Source organism: Apteryx rowi, unplaced genomic scaffold (assembly GCF_003343035.1).
Source record: "Apteryx rowi isolate R43461 unplaced genomic scaffold, aptRow1 scaffold_5, whole genome shotgun sequence".
In the NCBI taxonomy this organism is placed as follows: Eukaryota; Metazoa; Chordata; class Aves; order Apterygiformes; family Apterygidae; genus Apteryx; species Apteryx rowi.
The window spans coordinates 8,956,718-8,976,989 of record NW_020450760.1 but is presented as its reverse complement, the minus strand read 5'-3'; the positions used below and the strand labels follow the sequence as shown (position 1 = coordinate 8,976,989).

The following is a 20,272-nucleotide window of genomic DNA, read 5'->3' as shown; positions in this document are numbered from 1 at the left end:
AAGTGCCATGCACACCTACAGAAAAGTCCCCCATAAATGAACTTAGATAGCACACTGTATTTCTATTAGAGTGACGAGATTATAAATTCCTGAAAAGTGCAAGTAACTTTTCACTGATAACAGAAACTGACCCAGAGTTCCAACTCCAGTGAAGGAAATAATGAATTATGACACCAGCATGCACAGTGGGTACAGACAAGGGGGAAAAAACAACTGACTAAACAATTAAGTAACAAAATAGTCATTTTGCGTTAAATGGATACCTTAGTCTCAGAATAGACTCAGAACCTTTAAAATGGGTGTCAAAAGTTCTTTTTTTTTATTCTCTTTAAGCACGTCAAATAATAAAAGAAATAAACTAATTCAATCTAAATTAGATTAATATGCAGCATCTAAAAGCATGGCAGAACAGGTAGTCCAGATTTTCTTGCATATAGAAACAGCTAAGCTAAATGAAAGTTGCGAAGGTTGCAGAACCAAACCAAACCAAACCCCACAACAACAAAAAAACCTCTCCCCCAAAGGTGAAGTACTTAAAAGCTAGGAAATGGCAGATTTACAGTAGCCCACCAAATCTCAGTTTCTACAGTGGTGCACAGTTTCCACAGTGCACTGAGTAAGACAAAAGACTGATGGAAAAAAATTATGTGATTCCCTAATATGAGGAACTGTATCCTAAAGTACATATAAAAGGAGAGCTGAATTAAAATTGCATGGAAAAGACATAAGCTTTTTTTTTTAACCTGCACTCTGCTTACATTAGACAAAGCACTACCAATAGCAAATTAACGTAACTGACAGTCAGCTTCGTAAGTAGAATATATTACAGGAGAACAGCAATCTGCCGTGGTTCCGAAAGTGCAAGAGAAATACATCTTGTGAAACCACCACCAGAGTGCTGCACTCAAAGCTGCGATGAAATCTTTATGCTGCTGCAAGAACAATATACGTCAAATTCTCCCCCAGATTTGTCCTGAGTGCTTCATTAGAATTAGTTCAATCACAAGACATTTAGGAAACTTAATAATCTGTATAAAACCGTCCTTTTCCAACTCAGAGAACCCAGGCTGAGAAAAATTCAAATTCGTATTCATTCAAACTGTCAGTCAGGTGAGTCAGATGCGATGGGTCATTTCTCAAGACAGTTTTAATATTAATCATAATTTACCCCAATTAGTCTTCATAACGAGGTTTCTCCTTTCGAGGGCCTGAAGGTTGTTTTTTGAATTGCTCCTTTTCCAAAAGGCTGCTATTCATGAAGCGCTCAAATCGAGAAACTGTTTTCTTCTAAAAACACCGCCTCCTCAGGCCCTTTACGGGGGCTCGTTCCCCCGACAGCTGCGGACCCCTCTTTCCCCAAGGAGAGGCTGCCTGCAGCTCCTAGCGGCATAACCTCAAGCAGCGACTCGTGGCCAAAGGCAATCTCTGCTCTTGAAGCAGAAGGGACAATACAAAATTCTAGGTTATTATTTTGCACATAATTTAGTGACCAGGAGTTACTTATCACTCAGGGTTTTTTTTGTTTTAAAATGACCAAACAGTGTACATTTAGGGAAAAAAAGTTCTGTAGGCTTCAATTTGTTGGTTTTATATATAAATTCAACTACATTTCACTTCCTGTTTTTTAGTTACTAAATACTGAGGAAATGAGTTAAATGAAGAGTCCAAGACAGCTGAGGTGTTAAAAAAGAAAAAAAAAATCAAGATATTTGTAATAAGGCAATGCCTAAAGTTAGATGCTGCATATTAAGATGACAGGCAGTCCCAAACGGTAGTAGGAGTAGTTATTTTAACTAGCACAAATGTGCAAGTGGAGACTTGAGATGCTAATTACAGTTGCCACACAACGATTCACACAATTCACATACTTTTCATCAAGTTATTTGTGAAGTAATATAAATTAAGTAGTCTAAAATGTGTGAAAAGTGTGGTGGGGGATTTAAATATTTACAGATACGCTTGCTCGTGTGAGTTAGCCTTGAAAATGAAATCACGACTATCCCTTTTCAGATGTGAGTTTTCAAGGAAGTCGCACCAGCGGAATAAGCTACTGAACCCCACGGCTCCTCTCGCTCCTCTCCAGGTCCTTGGCCCCTCTCTGCAGCATCTGGGCGTGCCCCAAATTGCAGGTTACAGAGTGTTCCAAGAAGTAGTTCTCAGCTGCTTTTCGTATTGTCTCCAGTCTGTAAAGCTGTCCCTCCTCCTGTCATGCTTATATAATACACTCCCCTAGGATATTATTTGGAAAAGAATGTTGACTTATAAAACAGGTTTGCCAGCTGAATAAAACCTCTAGAGGAACCGTATATTTTAGGATCTTTTTTCACATAATAGAGCTGCTGTAAGGTACATTTTTTTCCTTATTATTATTTTAAACTAATCTTGAATGGAAAAGACTATTGTTCCCCTCTAAGTACTGTCACAACTTTTCTATTTGTTCAGATAAACTCAAATAAAAGGTAGGAGATGCCTTTAGTTAGACTGAAAGCTCACTATCATCATTATAAACTATTATATTCAATCTGTGGATAGCTGAACAGCTGTTAAGCAATCTTGCATATTAGCAACTTTCATATTGAACCTTTACATTTCATTTTCTTCCTCTTGCAAAACAAATATTTAAGATTTGTATGAATCCCAGAAGTTGCAGTTAATCATGGAGAAAGTAAAATAGCAGCCAAAAACTCAACAATGTTTGTTTTATAATTTTTGCCCACCATCCTCCCATGAGGGCAAACTAAGGGCTACTTGGAACAGCTAAATGTGTGTTGCTCTTGATGGAAAAAACCTACATGGAGACAGAGGGGGCATCCCTAAAGATTGCTGGCAAATTGTGAAAGATTCACAGAAGAAATTATGTTGCCACTGACCTGTATGCATTTGCAACTCTGGGTAAAAGAGTAATTGCTGATCCTAGCAACAAACATTCAGAAGGATTCATTTAGAAAAGGTTCATTCTGGAAATCTTCTAGCAAATCTTAATCCTGTGCCATATAAGTAACTGGAGCTCTGCTAGCTCTATCATGAGAGAACAGAAAAGCCACGGAGCCATGACCCTGCAGTACAGTCTCGACAGACTCTGCTCCCATCAGATTCTGCCCCTTGTCATCGCTGTCTTCAACCATCAAGCTGTTCAGCAGATGGTACAGGAAATTAATGGTTTACTGGGGATGTTAAGTACCAATTTGAGTACCTTGTACCAAGTTGCTTCTCTTGTCTTTCTGCCTGAAACCAGACTCTGAACACTCACTTCTTACGCAGGTTGCCTTATAAGTGATTAGTACTGTTCAAAGCACGAAGAACAAGCATCAGCACTGACCTCCATACCTGGTCATGTTTCTCAGGAAATACTGGTGAGAAGAAAATATTTATAGAGGAAAAATTGGGGGAAAGAAAAGAAATAACATGGTGGCAGTAGGGACAATATTTGCAACCAAAACAACAATCAAACTTACAGTTTTGCTGTAATGATATCTCAAGTCTAGCATTTAGATGACATAAACAACATTTCCCAACAGCAATGGAAATATCTGGATTTCCCAGAAAAATGTTAGAATATGTTTACAAGGTAATCTTTCCTCTGTGCATGGGTTTCACAGTTTACAAGAACAGCACAGATGCAACAAGTCTGTTGCACAAAAAGGAATATTTTTCTACATAACTATGTATTTATTTGTACGTGCTCAAAATACTTGGTAACAATGCATACTTTTAAATACACACTAATATACACATATTTGTACATGCACAGTTGATCATGTGGTCACTCTGGCCTTAGCTATTTTATTTTTTATCTCAGGAGAAACCAGAGTACTGCTGCAACATCATACATCATGTTGGTGAGACTAGAGTGCTATTGGGCTTATTTAGATACTAGTGTCAGAAACTGAAAGCTGAAACTCAACACGTTTCAAAAAGCAGTGTGCCCTGTTTTATTACTATGAAAAAAATTAACTTATGCATTCATACAAAATAACTATGTTTAAAGGCTTCAATGCGAGGATGTACTGTAGAAATATGAAAATCAAAGATATGCAGTAAGTTCCCTTAGTATCTCTATTCATATTGGGCATTCATATATGTAAAAGTCAGGACTAGAGCTTTCCATCACTCTGTGAAAAGTTTTAATTTCAATTTCACCTTCTCCTTGACTTGTGCACTAGAGAGCAGTATGATAAGCTGGACCTTCAAATAGACATTATCAGAGAGAAGGTGAATGTATTACCTTTATTTTATGCAATAGCAACCATTGTAGGACTTTGACCTATAAAAAGAAAGGAAACTAAGAAAAAAACACATAAAGATGAAGCCAAGGATCCTATGATGGCATTTCCAAACTGACAGAGTTTGTCCTAAAAAAAAAACTTAAAGAAAATGTCATGTCTTTGATAATTTGTGGTCACTATTAAATGTATTAAAAAGAGGATCAATTCTTTTATCAGCTTAAAAATCTTAAGGACTTCTGACAAAGATTACTTTTGTCAGAAAATCAGTTTACTTCATTCTGATGATTTGAGAGGACTCTTTAAAATAAGCTCTCCTTCAGGATCCAAACGCAACTTTAAAGGGGGGAAGGGAGGGAGAGAATAAGTGTTGTATACAATAGGTTCATGTCTGCAGCCTGACTACCTTGGCAGGTGCACTTCAAGTAGATCGAAAGTGATAGAGTAAAGCGGAAAGAACTACTTACCCCCAAAGGAGTCCCAGCTTTGGTTTATGGGTTTTTGAACACACTGTAGTTCCACTGATACAGAAAAATATCCTGCCTCTAACCCTGTTAAAGTCTCAACAGTTTTAAGTTTGTTATAAATTGCAGCAGAATAGAAGTGATGTATTCATAGAGTATTTAAGTAAATAAGACTTCTGCCATTCCAGAGCCCTGCATGTTCACCAGTGTACAGCTGAAGAACTGCAGAAGTTTTATTCCAATACCTGAAACCAACTGATTTTCTCCCGCTTTGTTTAAATAAAACATCAGTGAAATGTCTACACTGACCACCATTCCTATTAAAGATCCCCTCTTAGCTTTCTCAGGTGTTCAAATAAAAATAAGCTCTCTTAATAATATACCTTTTCTATTAATTTGCCATTTTTTCCTAGATGTTTAAGAAAGGCCTTTTATGAAACTAAAAACTTGCCAAACTTTAACAAGCAGCATACAGATTTGCTCTGACTAGTGGGGAGAAGTTCTTAGTATGTTATAGATGAACAATTATTGTCCATGTCAACTATAGACAATGTCAACACAACATACAAAAAACAGAAGATATGAACATTTCTTGGACTTGATCATCACTGCTGTTTTCCCATAATTTTCTTCTTTTTACTAGTTATGAAGCTTTGGTTTCCTCAGGGATCCAGAAATATATAACGGCCCATTACATAAGCTGGGTCATAGCAAGAGCAGTATCTTAAGAGCTCACAGAGCTTCTGTTTTAATTTTCTCAATATAGTTCTGTCTCAAGAAACCTGACATGCAGTCAAGGAACAGCCCACCCTGACAACAGCGTTCCCTTGTTCATAGCAATCTGCACATCATCAAAACTGCTCATAGCGACACTACTGCAAATTATTCTTTTTTTAGTTATCTCCATCCATGTAAAGCACAGATTTATGCCTCTCTAGTGGCTGTACTCTCAAACAGATCTACAATTATGAAAGCCAAGATTACTTCTAATATCAGCCACCTTCACATTTTAGGAATGCCAAACAGTCACAGATTCCTAGCATGGAGCATATGCTCCAGTTCATCAGCCCAGAGATTTTGATGGCAATAATCACAATAATTTTCCAGTTATGGAGAAGAAATCTTTACATCCTGTGCTATTTTCTATGTTATTGCATAAATTTTACTGCTACTTTCTAACCGTGACTTGTTCAGAGTACTGCTGCTGTTAAATACTATCTAAATGGTAGTATGCTAAGTCCATGTCACAGGTCACTGAAAATTTCTATTCTAAGCCCTAGCCTATCCGGAGGTGGGCTGGCCCAAAAGCAAGGTAAAGTTTGGGTAGCAATACACATTGCAGAGGAGCAGCCACTTTTTAAACTGGCTTGCTGGGCTCTAAGAAAGATTTTAGTTATTAAAATAAGATAACTCTACTTATTACAGTGGCCCAAAGCACACCAAATGCAGTCTATCATAACAAAGATTCATTTTAGAGTCTAATCGAAACCAAAATTCATCTACTTCACCTCAACTCTATCTCCAATAATTAAAAACTTGCTTTCATCCACTGCAGCAGTTACAGAATTGAGTATGCAACACTCATGGGGTTTAGCCTCTTATGCATTTGGTTGTAAATGAAAATCACTACCAGAGCAGTGCCCAAAACAGTCCACAGATTTTCTCCCTGCCCCCAAATTCCAGCTATAGAAAAGTGCAAGAGATACTGCTGGCAGCCTTATCTCTGTATCTGCAGTGAACATGTCCAGGATTTTCCAGCTACCCGATTGCCCCTTAGGAGATACTCTCACCAAGCTGCCACAATCCAGAAGCCCTGGATACTGGCATATGACCTCCATACTCTGAGCAGACAACATCTCTTCGTGGGAAAGGAAAATGTCGGAGGAATCCTGGAAGAATGGCAAACCTGGTAGAGGACGAAGCCACTTCTCTTGGTGTATATATTCTTCATCCAATTGAAACCCAAGTGTAACAGTCAGGTTCCCACATGTATACATGTCCCATATAGGTGTTTGTGGGGGAGAACAGGATATGTCTCTGAGGAAAAGCATTTGGGCCAATGCCTACAAAAGAGCCAGTCACAGAAGCACTTCAAATATTTGGACTGAAAATAATTTTCTTAAAAAGAAGGTGATCATCTGCTGGTGATTTGCTGGAAGTGGATTCCAGAGTTCTGACTGCCAAGTCACAGACCACATCAATGAAGCAATGACCACCTGCAGGACCAACTTTACAATGAAGCTATGAACATATTTTAGGCCATTTAGCAGTACCCCCGCTGCTATGCTACCTGTAGATTAGCTCAGCAAGGACTGTCTGTTCCTCACTTCCTCCACGCTTTGTGTAGCTCCCCCACCCCTTCCTATACTACACTATTTCTTGAGATAGTCATGCCAGAACTGTAGGTAGTTATAGTAGCAGCAGTAAACTATTTCTCTGTTCAGTGTGTATTTCAAAACGTTTTTTACTACCATAACAGTTCATACAACAGTTTGCATTGAAAATATACAGGCACACACACATGTATCCTCTCCTCCACCTAAGGTTAGCACTACGGTGTGACCTGCCTCAAAGCACTCACCCACACCCTTTAGTTGTTAAGGAAAATAAACAAAGCCAGTAAACTTTATCTTGAATCACTCATAAGTAATAACTTTTAAGCGACTACAAGGGACTGTTATGAAATATGCAAAGTTATCTGCAAAGACAGCAAAAATATCTGTGTAGATCTAAAACGTAAGTCATTGAGTTTAAAGATGAACTAAGGTCAGAAATAAGCTGTACTTTATACACTGTTCAGTGCCATCTAACATTAACAGGATTTGTCTGCTGCAGTTCAAGTTTTTTGGTTTTCAACTTTAGAAGCTAAAGGTAGTGCAGACATTTTAGTGTTTGGGCATATAAATGGCTAGCTGTCACATTTCATTAATAATGGTTCCATCAATGTTAACATGACCATACTTCAGGTACTTAATAAATTACAGGTTTTGCCATTGTGTTACATATATAACCAGAAAAACAAGAATAGAAATACTATATACATACTGTACAGCTAATACATAATGTATTATATATGAATCTACTATGCATAGAACACAGAGCTAAAAATGTCGTGCCAAAGTGACCATTTCTGTAAGAACCACTGTAAGATTCTGTCTGTTTTGCTGATATTTCTTATGGAATTCACTTGCTGTTAAGGCCATTTTAAAATTCTTCCACAAACACTAACCTTACCAGCACCCTCAGGACTCTGGCAGTCTAGTAGGGTTTTACCCACTTTCCCAGACAAAGGAGAGTTCTGCTGTTCAAATTACTCCCTTAGGGACATACTGCACAACCCCTCCAACTTAATTTTACTTCTTCAATAATACCACTGCAAACACACTGAATGCTAATAATAAATAAATTATTCAAATATTCAGTCTCCACGGAGACTCCACATGAATCATCTTCCTGAAAGGAAACTCCTGAAGAGATTGTCAGGTATGCTTCACATGAAAAAAAATGCTGATTTAAATAATAATGCAATGCAAATGAAAAGCATTTTATTGTAACAAGGAGGGATAGTAGCATTGCTGTTAATTCAGCAGGTCGACCAAAGCCAATTCACTTGCAAACACAGAGCATGAACGTTATAACAGTTTCAAGCAGAGTGGAATGGCAACTGGGAGAAGTAAAATTAGAAGAAACATGGTGAAGTCAAAAAGTTTGGTGCTCTTCCATTGGAGAAAGAACACTGGTGAACTGAACTGGGCACTCAATGTGGACGTGTCTGCATGCATGTGTCTTTTCTTTGCAGATTTGTTGCCAACTCCCATCTTCAAGGTAATGAGAACAACCTCCCTGCACAAAACCTCTCCAAAGGAAAGATTGAGTAGCTAATATTGGCAGTACTTGTCCATAGAAGCTGGACTCTTCTTTTGTTATAATTTTATTTTAATGTCACAATTAACACAAAAAGAGGACTGGACATCTTGACTTATAAGAGCAGATGATCCTAACTTAGTTTTTATATGAGAAACTAAAAACGGTTACACCCTTTCTCCCTCCTCCCCCAGCTTACTTTTATTTCAGCAAGAGATTCTAATAAATAGCTAATGTTTGGAAATGTGAAAATCTCTCATTGCTTATTCAATGGACAATGGATTAAATGGACTGTTTGGCCATTTCAAAGAGTGTCACAGTTATTAAAGAAGGAAAAGATCTCTGTATAAATGTGTGTATATGCTCATAAATAAGCTGGTTCCTCATCTTTTTATGTGGGACTCTTCAGGTCCGGTCTGTACAGATTTTGTACAAAATAAACTTTCTGAATTAGGGATGCAATTTTCTTGCTCTTTCAAATAAATCACATTCTTATCCAAGAATAGAGAGAGCTGCATTTTTTGGCAATTTCCTGAAAGCCTCATTTCATGGTCAGATATCAGACATCAGCAAATTAAAACCTGAAAGCCACCATCTTAGACTGAGGGCATCAAAGGCTGATATTTTTACTGAGGTATTAGTAGCCAGAGTTTCTGCTTCCACTGTGCAACAAATTCTGGAGTCACCATCTCATACTGGCTTTGGTGATATCTGACCCCATGAGGACAGTGGCTTCTAACTCTCCTGCAAGAGTTCCTAAAAGGCAGCGCCTGCTCTCTCCAGCTACAGCAGTGGTAGCTGGTCCAAGACACATCAAGCATGGGTTGTTGGAAGCATCAGTCAGAGATGAAAATGTCTTGTAAAATGTTTTCCTTGAGAAGAGGCAAAGCCATCCAAGTATAAGCATCATATCTCTTGCTCTGTTCTGGAGAATGAAGATGATTGTTCTCTGTAGCTGATGGTATGGAGTGAACAAAGCAACTTGTGAGAGACAAGCCCTCCTTTCTCAGAGCTCTCTTAGCCAAAGCAGTATTGAAGAAGTGCACGATTCTTCACTCTTCCCCCTCCTGTGTTCTGCAAATGGAAAGGGTTTTTTGTGGCCAGACTTTTTCTTCCTCCTAATTAAAAGGGAATTGTGACTTTATGGGAAAGCCGGGCAGTCTGACTTCAGTTCACTGAATGCTGCAATCCTATTCACAGACACAAGGGCAGATCTGCAAAAAACATTTTTAAGGTCTCCAGAGTAGCAGTTCATATCTTTGATTTAACATCTACAGGCAGCAGACTGAAATTGCATTGATCATCAGAATAGCAAGTGGAGATCTTTTTTTCATATGAGAAAGCAGATGTATAGCAGAGATACGGTTGTACCTACAGCTGATCAAGAACTGTTGGAAGAAGTAATCCAAGGTGAAATTTCCAGTCACAATGAGGAAGGCCATCTGCATTTTCTCATTCCTTCCCTGAACAATAAATACTTACTCACCATACTATAGCAGGGGTCTGCTTCTGCTGGGTTTTGTTCAGTAGTTCAATCCTGGACCCAGGAAGCTTACCCCAGAATTGCATTAAGACTGGCAGAAGTATACTTGTCTTAAATCAGAGGGGAGACATTCGTTTATGTCAGTACACTGCCTGATCACAGGGCTCTTGCATCTTCTGGGGCAATGTCTAAAGTTCTTACACATTTGTTTCAATCCCCACTGGAACAGGAACAGCGTACGCAAATCTGTTTTCACAATACTGCACTCTGTTTTCCTGCCAGCTGTAATTATACCCACAATCACCATCTCTGTACACTTCCTTGCAACTCAGGACAGAACAAATTTGATACAAGAAGACACAATAATACGTTGCATTTAGTTTTACTGGAGTGTAAGGGAAAATAAGACAGAAAAGAGTGGTAAGTTCAATTTATTCCCCCCCCCCCCAAAAAAAAACCCTCTCTCACTTAGAGATTTTTAGCTACTATAGACAGTTACAATTCTTTAAGAAAGAGAACAAGAAACCCTACAGAGTCCAGGTACATTTCACAGCTGGTACTCAGCTAGCAGCTGGAATTTACACATGACTACTGCTAAAGTTAACTTGTAGTTTTAACTTATTTATAGAGAATGTTTGATATATTGAAAGCAAAGTAGACAAACACTCAAGAAGTAGTTTAAATTATTGCCATTGATTCCTGAACAACTGCATCCTCAAGGCTTTAACATGGGCTTAACACCCAAAACCAGAGCAAAGAAACAAAGCAGATCTTACCTGAACGTGATGCATTAGTTTCAAGGCCTCAAAATCACTATGAATATGTCCTTGCCCACCTCAGCTAGCACAAGTTCTTAGAGTTTAGCAAACCTCAGAGTCTTTTCTACCACACAGGTTTCTTCTGTCATGTATTGTATTAAACAAAAATGGAAGCATTAAGACAGTTGAATAAAGAAAAAAAAATGGCAACAAAAGCTCCAATACAGAAGATTAAAAAAATTAAGTGATGATTTGACACCAAACTAGCATGTAGAGAAACAAGTTACAGAAACCTAGATAGAAAAGTTAAGGCAATAAGAGCAAAACATTGCATGTTCTCTGGAAATCCTGAAGGCTAGAATGAGGCAATTTCCATGGACTTGCAAATAAGTTTTGAGAGATGGTATCAGAATCTGGTAAGGCTAAAGATCCTGTCTATGTTGTTTTAAGTTCTACATGAGATTTCATGAGAAGAAAAAAGAGCACAGGATATAAGGAACAATTCTCATCTAATAGGAGAACAACATTTTAAAAAGCAGCTAGAGCAGGTGACTTACACAACAGGAAAAGTAAATTTATCATTTGTTTGTTCTGATCAGAGAGTTAATATTAGAAACCACAGTACCATGATCCTCAAAAGAAAAAAAAGACAAAAACCCCACAGAAGTAGCCATCTTACATCCAATAAAGTCACAGGCAAAAAGGACAGAGCATATACATTTTGGGAGATGAGTTAAATATTCTTGAACAAAGTACAGGTAAAGACAGAACAGAGAATTAATCCTGGTCATTTCAAAGACATTAAGGACATAGAACAGCTACAATGAATTATACCCTCCCGTTCTCTTCCTTTGCTATTTTGACATCTACAGATAACTAGTTTCTCAGTCACTCTTTCTCTGGAGAGATATGTTAAACACTTTACAATGGTTAAAATTACTTTGCCAAATAGTTCAGCTATAAAATGAATGGAAACCAGGAGAGTTTGTTAGTCCATCTTGGCTGAAAAAGCACTACTTACGTTATGGATTTTTTTTTTTTTAATCTTTTTTATCTTTCTCAAAACCAAGAAGAGCATTTCCTTTAACAACTTACAAGAAATGAGGTGCGACAAGTGCATGTAAGTATTATTCTATATTATTGTCTATAACACAGACTGAACTTTCTTTTCATGTGTAGCAAAACATTTATCAATTTAAAATCCCTTTGTTACTAAACTTTTGACAATCAAAAGGTAGTAACATCACTTGCAACTGATATTTGAGTCAATTTTTCATTCTCTCATATGCATTAAGCTGGACATAAGGACCGGCAAAAGGGACTTAAGATAGTCATGTAAGGTAGGACCTGACAAGCCTCTCCATGACCTCATCTGAAATTTGCCTGCACTCGCTAGCAATCCTTTACACAGCTCTTGTGGAAAAGGCAGTCAGGATCAGGAAAGAGGCAAATTTATTATTTCCTTGAGACCTGCACATGAAAGAGCTCACTGAAGGGAAAAAACACAACAGAGGCTGTTTGGGTTATTTTCTTGTTTTAAAATTAAAAACAGGAAGTGTTAAAAGATGGCTTTATAAAGTTTTTTCTTCACTCTACTCTCTCTTCCCTCCAACTTCATGTATCATGTATGTAAGAGTTCAGATCAGCTGGCTTCTCCACTTGAAACAGCAACACAGAATGCCAACTCAGTTAAAGGTCTGTAAGGCTTTGCTAAATTGCCTGAAAAGACAGTCATCTCTCTCTCTCTCTTTTTTTAATATGAGGAAATGTTTTGGGTTTTAGGGTTTTTCTCTCTCTCTCTTTTTTTTTTTTTGGAAGGTGGAGAGCAGAGAAGAGCCTTCTTCTTTCTTAAGAGAAGGCTTTAAGCGACTACTGAGATACGGAGGTCCACAAAATAGTTGCTCTTAATTCCTAAAGAACCTGCATCATAGTAAGAGGTAGGTCAACACTTAAACTGTACAGACTTGACAGAATATTTCACATTTTATGAAGTCAAATTACAAAGACTGTRTATGCGCTAGTACACATTCAGAAACAAAATCATTCAACAAAAGAAAACTAATCAATCATATCTTTTCACAAGGATTTTTTTCCTTTTCTTCAGTTCTTTCCAGTAGGAAACATTGCAAAGACAGCAGAGCTATCCTAGTCAGACCAAATTCAAAAGATTCCAAATTTTACAATTTATACCATCGCCTAGCATTAAGAAATAATCTGAATCATTTAATATATTTCATATATGTTTGAACAAATCTCAGCATGGGTATTAGATAATTTAATGATGCAAATTCATAGATACGTACAAGAAATCAGTTGAAAAATATTCTCAGGCAAACTACAGATGCTGAATTACTTTGGTATGTGGAAGGTGAGCAGTATTTCTTGCCAATTATATGTTTGTAAATCTAGTTATGAGTAAGGCTTCATCCTAAGTAATTTGGATAAATGTTCTGGAGAACATTGTACAGTATTTTCTGACAAAAAGCAGGCCATAAAACCCTTGGCACCATGAGAATGAGCACAAAACTTCATGGACAAATACTTGCGAAAACTGCAAAGTCATCCTAAAGGGTCTAAGTTACTTTTGCACCATATACAAATGCACAGAGTTTGGGGACACAGCCTTCTGTGTGTGTGCCCAAGACAATTCTGTTAAGAAAAATGAGAGTTCTATGTAGTCAATAGCAGGAACGTAAATACACTTAGCAATGAATAATAATTTTTAAAAGTCTAATAAAAATAGACTGACAACATTCACCTATCAAATCTGCACATGCACATATTGTCCATCTAATGGAAATAAGATATTTCAAATTCCCCTATGAACATAAACACCCTTAAACCTGGTAGGTTTCTTGAGACAAATCTTCTGTCATTGTTTTCCTCACCACAGCATTGATACCCTACCTGTAGAGACATTTTTCTATCAGCACAATTAGGGACTAAAAGAATGGGTTTCTCTCAAAAAACAATCCTGCCCCATCCAGACAGCTATAATTGTTACTCGAACATTTGTTCTGGGCACTCTGTATTCCACACAAAGGAAAAAAAAATGCCTTTGCCTTAATTTACAGTAAGCAAATAATAACCTGAGGAAAGAAAAAAAGCAGCAACTTTCATAGACTATACTCACTTTATGCAATAAAACACCATTTTCATAGCACCAGATACACAAAATAAAGGAAACAGGTTAAATAATGAAAATAAAAATAACTGGTCATTTCTTCCCCAGTGAATATTTTAAAAGCTGTGCAATTTGCAAGAGGTATTTGTTAAGTAGAACAGTTACTCTAAGATGTAGTATCTATCACCTACCTTGTAGAAGGGCTCCATTTCTCTTGAAAAAGGTGCTTCCTGGCCAAATGGGTGGACCTGATGTGCTAAAGGTAATAAGAAATAAGTGTAAAGAAAAYCTCATTTACATTTAATAATTACAAGCCACTATTTGTACAAAATCCATTTTGTTTTTAAAGCTAATGTAACTTCATGGCACATTTGCCTTCAAGCAAGGGCCTAAAATTTAACTTGAAAAATAGGTTAATTTGATTCAAGATTCACATTCTCTTCACAAGAGAAAAAAATCCTCAGCATAGCACACGCCCATGCTCTAATTTAGAGGACGGGAGAAAAAAGCAGTTTGAAATAAATAAATAAAAGAAACAAATCAATGTCAAAAATATTTACTGAATTCACAGTACAGCAGAATATATGACTTTTTTCAAAGTCATCTGCTAAAAAACAAAATGCTTTATAGCTTTTACTCAGTCATAACAACCCACCATTCCAGCTAAAGCATCGACATGAGAAAGCCTTAGCCAAACATTACATAGTTGCTGTGTTTACACAGGACTACTACGTCCACGGGAGCGCCATACAATAAGAGATGCACCTCACTGCAGCAGAGAACATGCTGGTAAGTGAGCCATCTCACGAGCCCTTGAATTAACGAAGCTCAGTGTCGTCTGTGAACGCAGGCTGGGTGCTTGTGACCACCAGTGGCGGCTGCAGCCCCCTCTGGCTCCCGCCTCCACGCAGCCCCCTGCTCGCACCGGCGCTTTGGGTTGTCCTCTCTGGGACACCTCGCCTCTGCCAGACATGGCTGGAACTGGGCAACAAACCCAACCTTTGCTGGGAAAGAGGAAGAAGAAGAGGAAGCAACAGAACGGTCTTCTCAACTTGGCTTCCTCCGTTGATTTTTTTAGCTTACTTTCTTAGCGATGATTTTGGTTGCTTGGGACAGCAAGTTCAGTAGAGGAGACAAGGCCACAAGGCAACAAACACGGTATGTTTTTAGTTTGGAGGCACTGCATAGGAGAAATCCCACTGCGCTAGGGGCAATGCGATGTGGAGTAGGAAAAAATGGCATCCTCTCAAACAACCTCAACAGCAGTTCAAGTAAGCCAGAAAACAGATGGGAGAACATAAAGACCTGGCAGGACAGACAGACCTGTAGCTGTCAGTTGACAGGCGACCTCCCTCTCCCCTGTCCATTTTGCAGCTACCAGAGCAAAGAGGGAGCTCAAGGAAGACAACAAGGTAACTACAGATCTGGAGAACAAGGAGCAGAAGCAGAGGAAGTATGCAAAAGTGCTTGTTTGAAAACGTAGCCGTTTGGCAATGAATCATCCAGCTTCACCGGCAAAGGCAAATTCTAGAGAGCACGTGAGAGAAGACACACAATGCAAGGAGAGGCCGTGCAGAGTTTTGAAGGTGAAGGGAAATTGTGCCTGATGGGATGGAAAAATGGGAGGTACTGTGGGGGATATAAGAAGGGTGATTTTATTAAAACGGTGACCAAGGAAAGTAGGTTTTGCAGATGTATTTTGATGGCATATCTGTGAGGTAAACAGCAGCATAAGAAGACCTGGAGATGTAACACCAACACACTCCTGGTAACAACCTCTGCTAAAGTGGAAGAGTTGTTCTTCCTACAGCGCCCTCTGCACAGCCTTTCACTCAGGCAGAAGGATTTGTTGTTGTTCTTTAACCCATGTAGTTCAAAGCAGGGGCTCAGAGCAAAAGCTGTCTGCTAACATTGCCCCATTCAGAGACTGATGGCGAATGTCAAGATCAGAAGCCCTAATCAGAGCAACAAAACCAACTTCCTAATATTATGTGTTCTTTATACAAGCAGCAACCCTACCCAATCACTCCTCAGAGAATGCTATATACATAACTAACAGCAGCTTCAGCCTGGGGTACTTCACAAGATGCCCAAGCTAATGACAGGAGATCCAGCAGAAAAGAATGCAAGGAAAGAATGGTCYGCAGGGAGCTCCTTGATGCTGTTTGGCTCTCCAAGACGCAAACATATAGAGCATTACGCTATTTACTGTGCGGAGCTATTCAGGGAAAAATTAAAAAGCAACCAAACTTCCTGGACATAAAAGGCAACCTTGCACTTTTCATAACAATGTAAATAACTTTTTGCCAGATATGCCCCTCCTTCTACTGCTGTGCAGCTCATTATCTCCAGGGGAAATCCACACACTGGTGCCTTCAGGTCTGCTGCTCTCCTCGTTTGGAGGGGGAGTCCTCAATGTGAAAGGCACTATACCTAAGAGTTCACTGATTACATCCTAGGGCTCAGACTTAGTAAGTATTTTAAAAGCGCAATATATAGGGGAAATAACTAAAACCACACAGATTTGTTATAGCACTGTTGAGGAAGATGGAAGAGACTGACTGCTAGTTGATCTTTTCTACAGTTGTGAAATAGGCTTCAAATAAGTCCTCTAAAGCTTAAAGACAATCATACATATTTTACTACACTAAGTTTTTCTTGAAATTAGTACCACAAAACTACATTATCAACATATAAAGGATTACCCTATGCCCAAATTCAAAGCAAGAGACCAAATACCCTTCAGTAAGAGTATTATAAAACAACTCTGCCTTTATCACCTTCATCTTTGCAGGCAAAATGTGAAGCAAGCCACGCACACTATTTCTATTCAGTTAGCCTTCTCCTCTTGTGAGTAGGCAATCACTACACAAAAAGCACTGAAATGGAAAACAGATGTTGTCCATTACATTTACAGCATTAGCAAAGTTCTAATAAAATGCCATATATAAAAAACACACACTACTTTTATAATTATTCTGCAGAAACTCTTGTGCTAACGTATAAAAACTTCACTGTGTGACTCATTTAAATAAAGTGTTAAAATATGGACTGTAAAAGGATTCAAGGCAATTACACGAGTAATAAAAGCCTTCTATACTCCTGAACAAAAAGGGGAGTTGAGAGACAGAGAAAGAGACCAAAATGACCAAAAAGAAGTTAAGTAGGCCTACATTCGTAAGTGCTAGAGTGTACTGGGGCATGCACTTGTCTAAACAAGCACACTCACTTCATACAGCTTAATGTATTCAATTGTTTGCATTTCTTAGAGTGAGCTTCAGTCCTTCAAGTGTAGCTCCTCAACTCACATGAAGGTCAAGGGCTGTTGAAGGCATTCACACTTGTGTAGAATAGAGCCACATTTTTATATCGCATCAGAGTCCAGAATAGTCTTTGGGACAGCACGTGTTAAGCTACAAGTGGAAAGCACTAAAGCAGTCTTCATAGTGYATCAATGTGCCGCAGAAATCAGAATTCATAGAACGACATGTCTATACGTATCAAAAGCCTAAGTAAAAAATAGTGGAATTACAAAATGAAGCTGTAGTAAAAAATTTACTCCCAGACTGTGATATTCCTGTATGTGGGTGGAAGTGGAGTTAAAGAAAGGATAGGGAAAACTTATATATATTGGAATGGACAAAATGTCTCTGCTAAAGAAAAAAAGCAATGGTTATTTATCTGTATTTTCCAACTTGAAAAAAGGCCTGAGGTTTTCATGAAAAACCCATCTGATATTCAGCGCAGACCTTCATGAACTGAGAAAATTAACTGTGCCTTCTCAGGGAAGGAAGCTAAAGAATTCAAGCATGTAAATAATGTGCCACAGATACCGGTGAAGCCTTTCGAACAACACACTCCTGTGCTTGCAGGGCTTTGCTGAAGTTTAGCTAAGCCTTATCAGCGTTGGATACATTGTCTTTCTGTTCCCAAACTCTTGCACATCAAATCTCAGATGGTATTAATTATTAAAACGTATTTCAAGTTGACAAATGACAGAGTTAAACTATCTCTCACTTTAAAATGTTCAAAAACTGCTTCCCCCTGTTTCAGATTAAGAAACCATTTGAAAAAGTTCATTCTTCTAAAGACCATCTATAATAAAAAGCAATTTGGGCCATCGCAGGCATTTTTTCAAACGAACTGTTTCTTCTTTTCAGCCTTTAAGTTACTGGAGAGCAATGACTGGTTTTCCTGTAGAAGTTAACAGGACATTCTGTATTTAGGCAAAATAAAAATAAAATCTGTTTTTTGAATTTTCATTTGTAATAAACACATGCTGTGAATAAGATTAATACTTACACAATTAGCATTACTAATGGCAGCGTTTTTCCCCCTAACTTACTAGCCAAGCACACTGATAAAGTCAATTTCTAATAAATCCCCATATGGCTACTAGAAGAAAAGTAGTAACTAGTTTGAACAACTCTTATATCAGTGTAAAGACACTTGTGGCCTAATATATTCTTGTTACACACAGTTTTGGATTGACTTAATCTCCCAGCAGCAGAAACAAACACAGCTTTCATGTATTTTTTTGGCTTGGATGAATCATAAAGAGCTGGAGTTTCAAACAAACATGTTGAAAGAACATGAGTTAGAACAGTTCAAGGGTAAGAAGATATGTGGAAACACCAACAGTCACCTGTTAAGGATCATTGGTTTAATTTGCAGAAAACACACTAATTTCAAGCATACCCTCAGCCAAAGGGATATTCACACTGTAAAAGCATTTGTTCAAAACGCATAAAACAGTAGCAGATTATACTGACCACCAGCGAACGCAAGCTCAGTTGTGTCAAGTGCAGGATCAATCTCCCTCTGAAATGAACGGTCATTCTTACTGCGGCATCAGTGCCCCACCACGGAGGAGCAAAGCAAGCATTCGCATCCGTGTGGAAAACAAGCCGCCAAGAAAACTAAGGACTAACGGTACTAACTTGTGAGCTTTTGTTCATGTAAAGTTAGATACCTGGAACCAGAAGCCACCTCTGATTAAATCCAGCATTTCTGAGGATTTTCTATCAATTTTTAATGACAAATGGGACTTGATTTCCACTCAAGCCAGGCAATTAGCTGTTTTTCCTCTGATGACCCAACCTGCAGGAAACTTCAGCATGCTGTAGGGCCCCAAGCATGGGAAACCGCCTGATTGAGGGGTAGTGGAGATTTTTCTGAAAGAAAGGCTTTTCCATAGGAAAATGATGCTTTGCTGAAAACTAAAACATTCCATGGGAATATGCTGATTTGGACACAACTTTTGCTGGAAACCAGGCCGACCCAAAAGCTGGCTGGCCAATCAGCGTGGTTTCCTGGCAGCCAGCCAGCCAGCCAACCAACCAAACCAGCAGCTCCCAGGGCATACAGAAGCAATAATGTGTGAGAGCCCCGGCTCAATTATTTCTACCAAAACGTATGCTGCACATTTTTAAAACCTTTAAAAGGTATGTAGGCTTCAAGAGACTTAAAAAAAGGAAATATAAATCCTTTGTCTGCTGGAATTTACGTTAGAGCAAGGAGACTGTAGTTCTTAAAGCCAAACACTAGAAAAAAAACCAGGGTATGAATTTTCTTTCACAGTTGCAGTATTTCACAGCTATGCCAAAAACTCTCACAGGCCTCTTTGTCAGAAAGGCCTGATTAATAGATTAAAAAACCCCAAACAACTAAAAATTCAAAACAAACTCAGTTGTGTGGGACTGCACACCACAATTAAGGGATGATGAAAACAGAGAAGAAAGGCAATAAATATAGGCCAATKACTCTGTTACCAAATATGTCCAGAGGGCAATGGTAAGCAGGAGGACACAGAAAGGGGGAAAAAGAAACAAGCAAGCAAGCAAAAAAACCCAGAACCCACGCTTCAAAGGCCCTTGAAACAGGGAGTTGTTAACCAGGACCGGGATGGCTGGCGGGGGGAGCGAAGGCAGTCCATACCTCGGGGTCGACCACAGCAAAGACCCAGTGGGCTTAGTTGCAAGAAGACAGTTAGTGCCAAAGCACTCACAAGCCCGAACGTTTCCACGAAAGCCCCAAGGAAAGGGGAGGACAACTTGGTAAGGCATATGAAGATTAACAGTGTCAGCTGTAAGCTAACGAGCTGTTGTACACAATATACCCAGCACAAATCATGTAGTCAGCAAAGAGCTGCTAGACCGCAAACAGGCAACAGCGACAGAAGATCCTGAATCCGGGACCCAGCTTACCTTACCAGCCATGTGATCGCCTGTGGCAGTGGCAAAAATGACGGGCACAAGCGACAGTGATGGCTATGCGAGTCATGCAACTGACCAAAGCACCTCTGCAGCCAGGTCAACATGGATTCTGCAGAAAGGTGCGGCAGGAGGAAATACCAG

The 20,272-nt window shown here is 38.8% G+C and overlaps 1 protein-coding gene across 10 annotated transcripts in view; it reads right to left on the bottom strand.

The window, feature by feature from the left end:
- Positions 1-20,272, bottom strand: part of FOXN3 (forkhead box N3) — a 221,689-nt gene that overhangs the window by 60,554 nt on the left and 140,863 nt on the right. For all 10 annotated transcript variants that reach the window (XM_026079705.1, XM_026079704.1, XM_026079706.1 and 7 more), the window contains exon 4: positions 14,108-14,172. In XM_026079705.1, the coding sequence (XP_025935490.1) occupies positions 14,108-14,172 (65 nt within the window). The remainder of the gene's footprint in view (positions 1-14,107; positions 14,173-20,272) is intronic.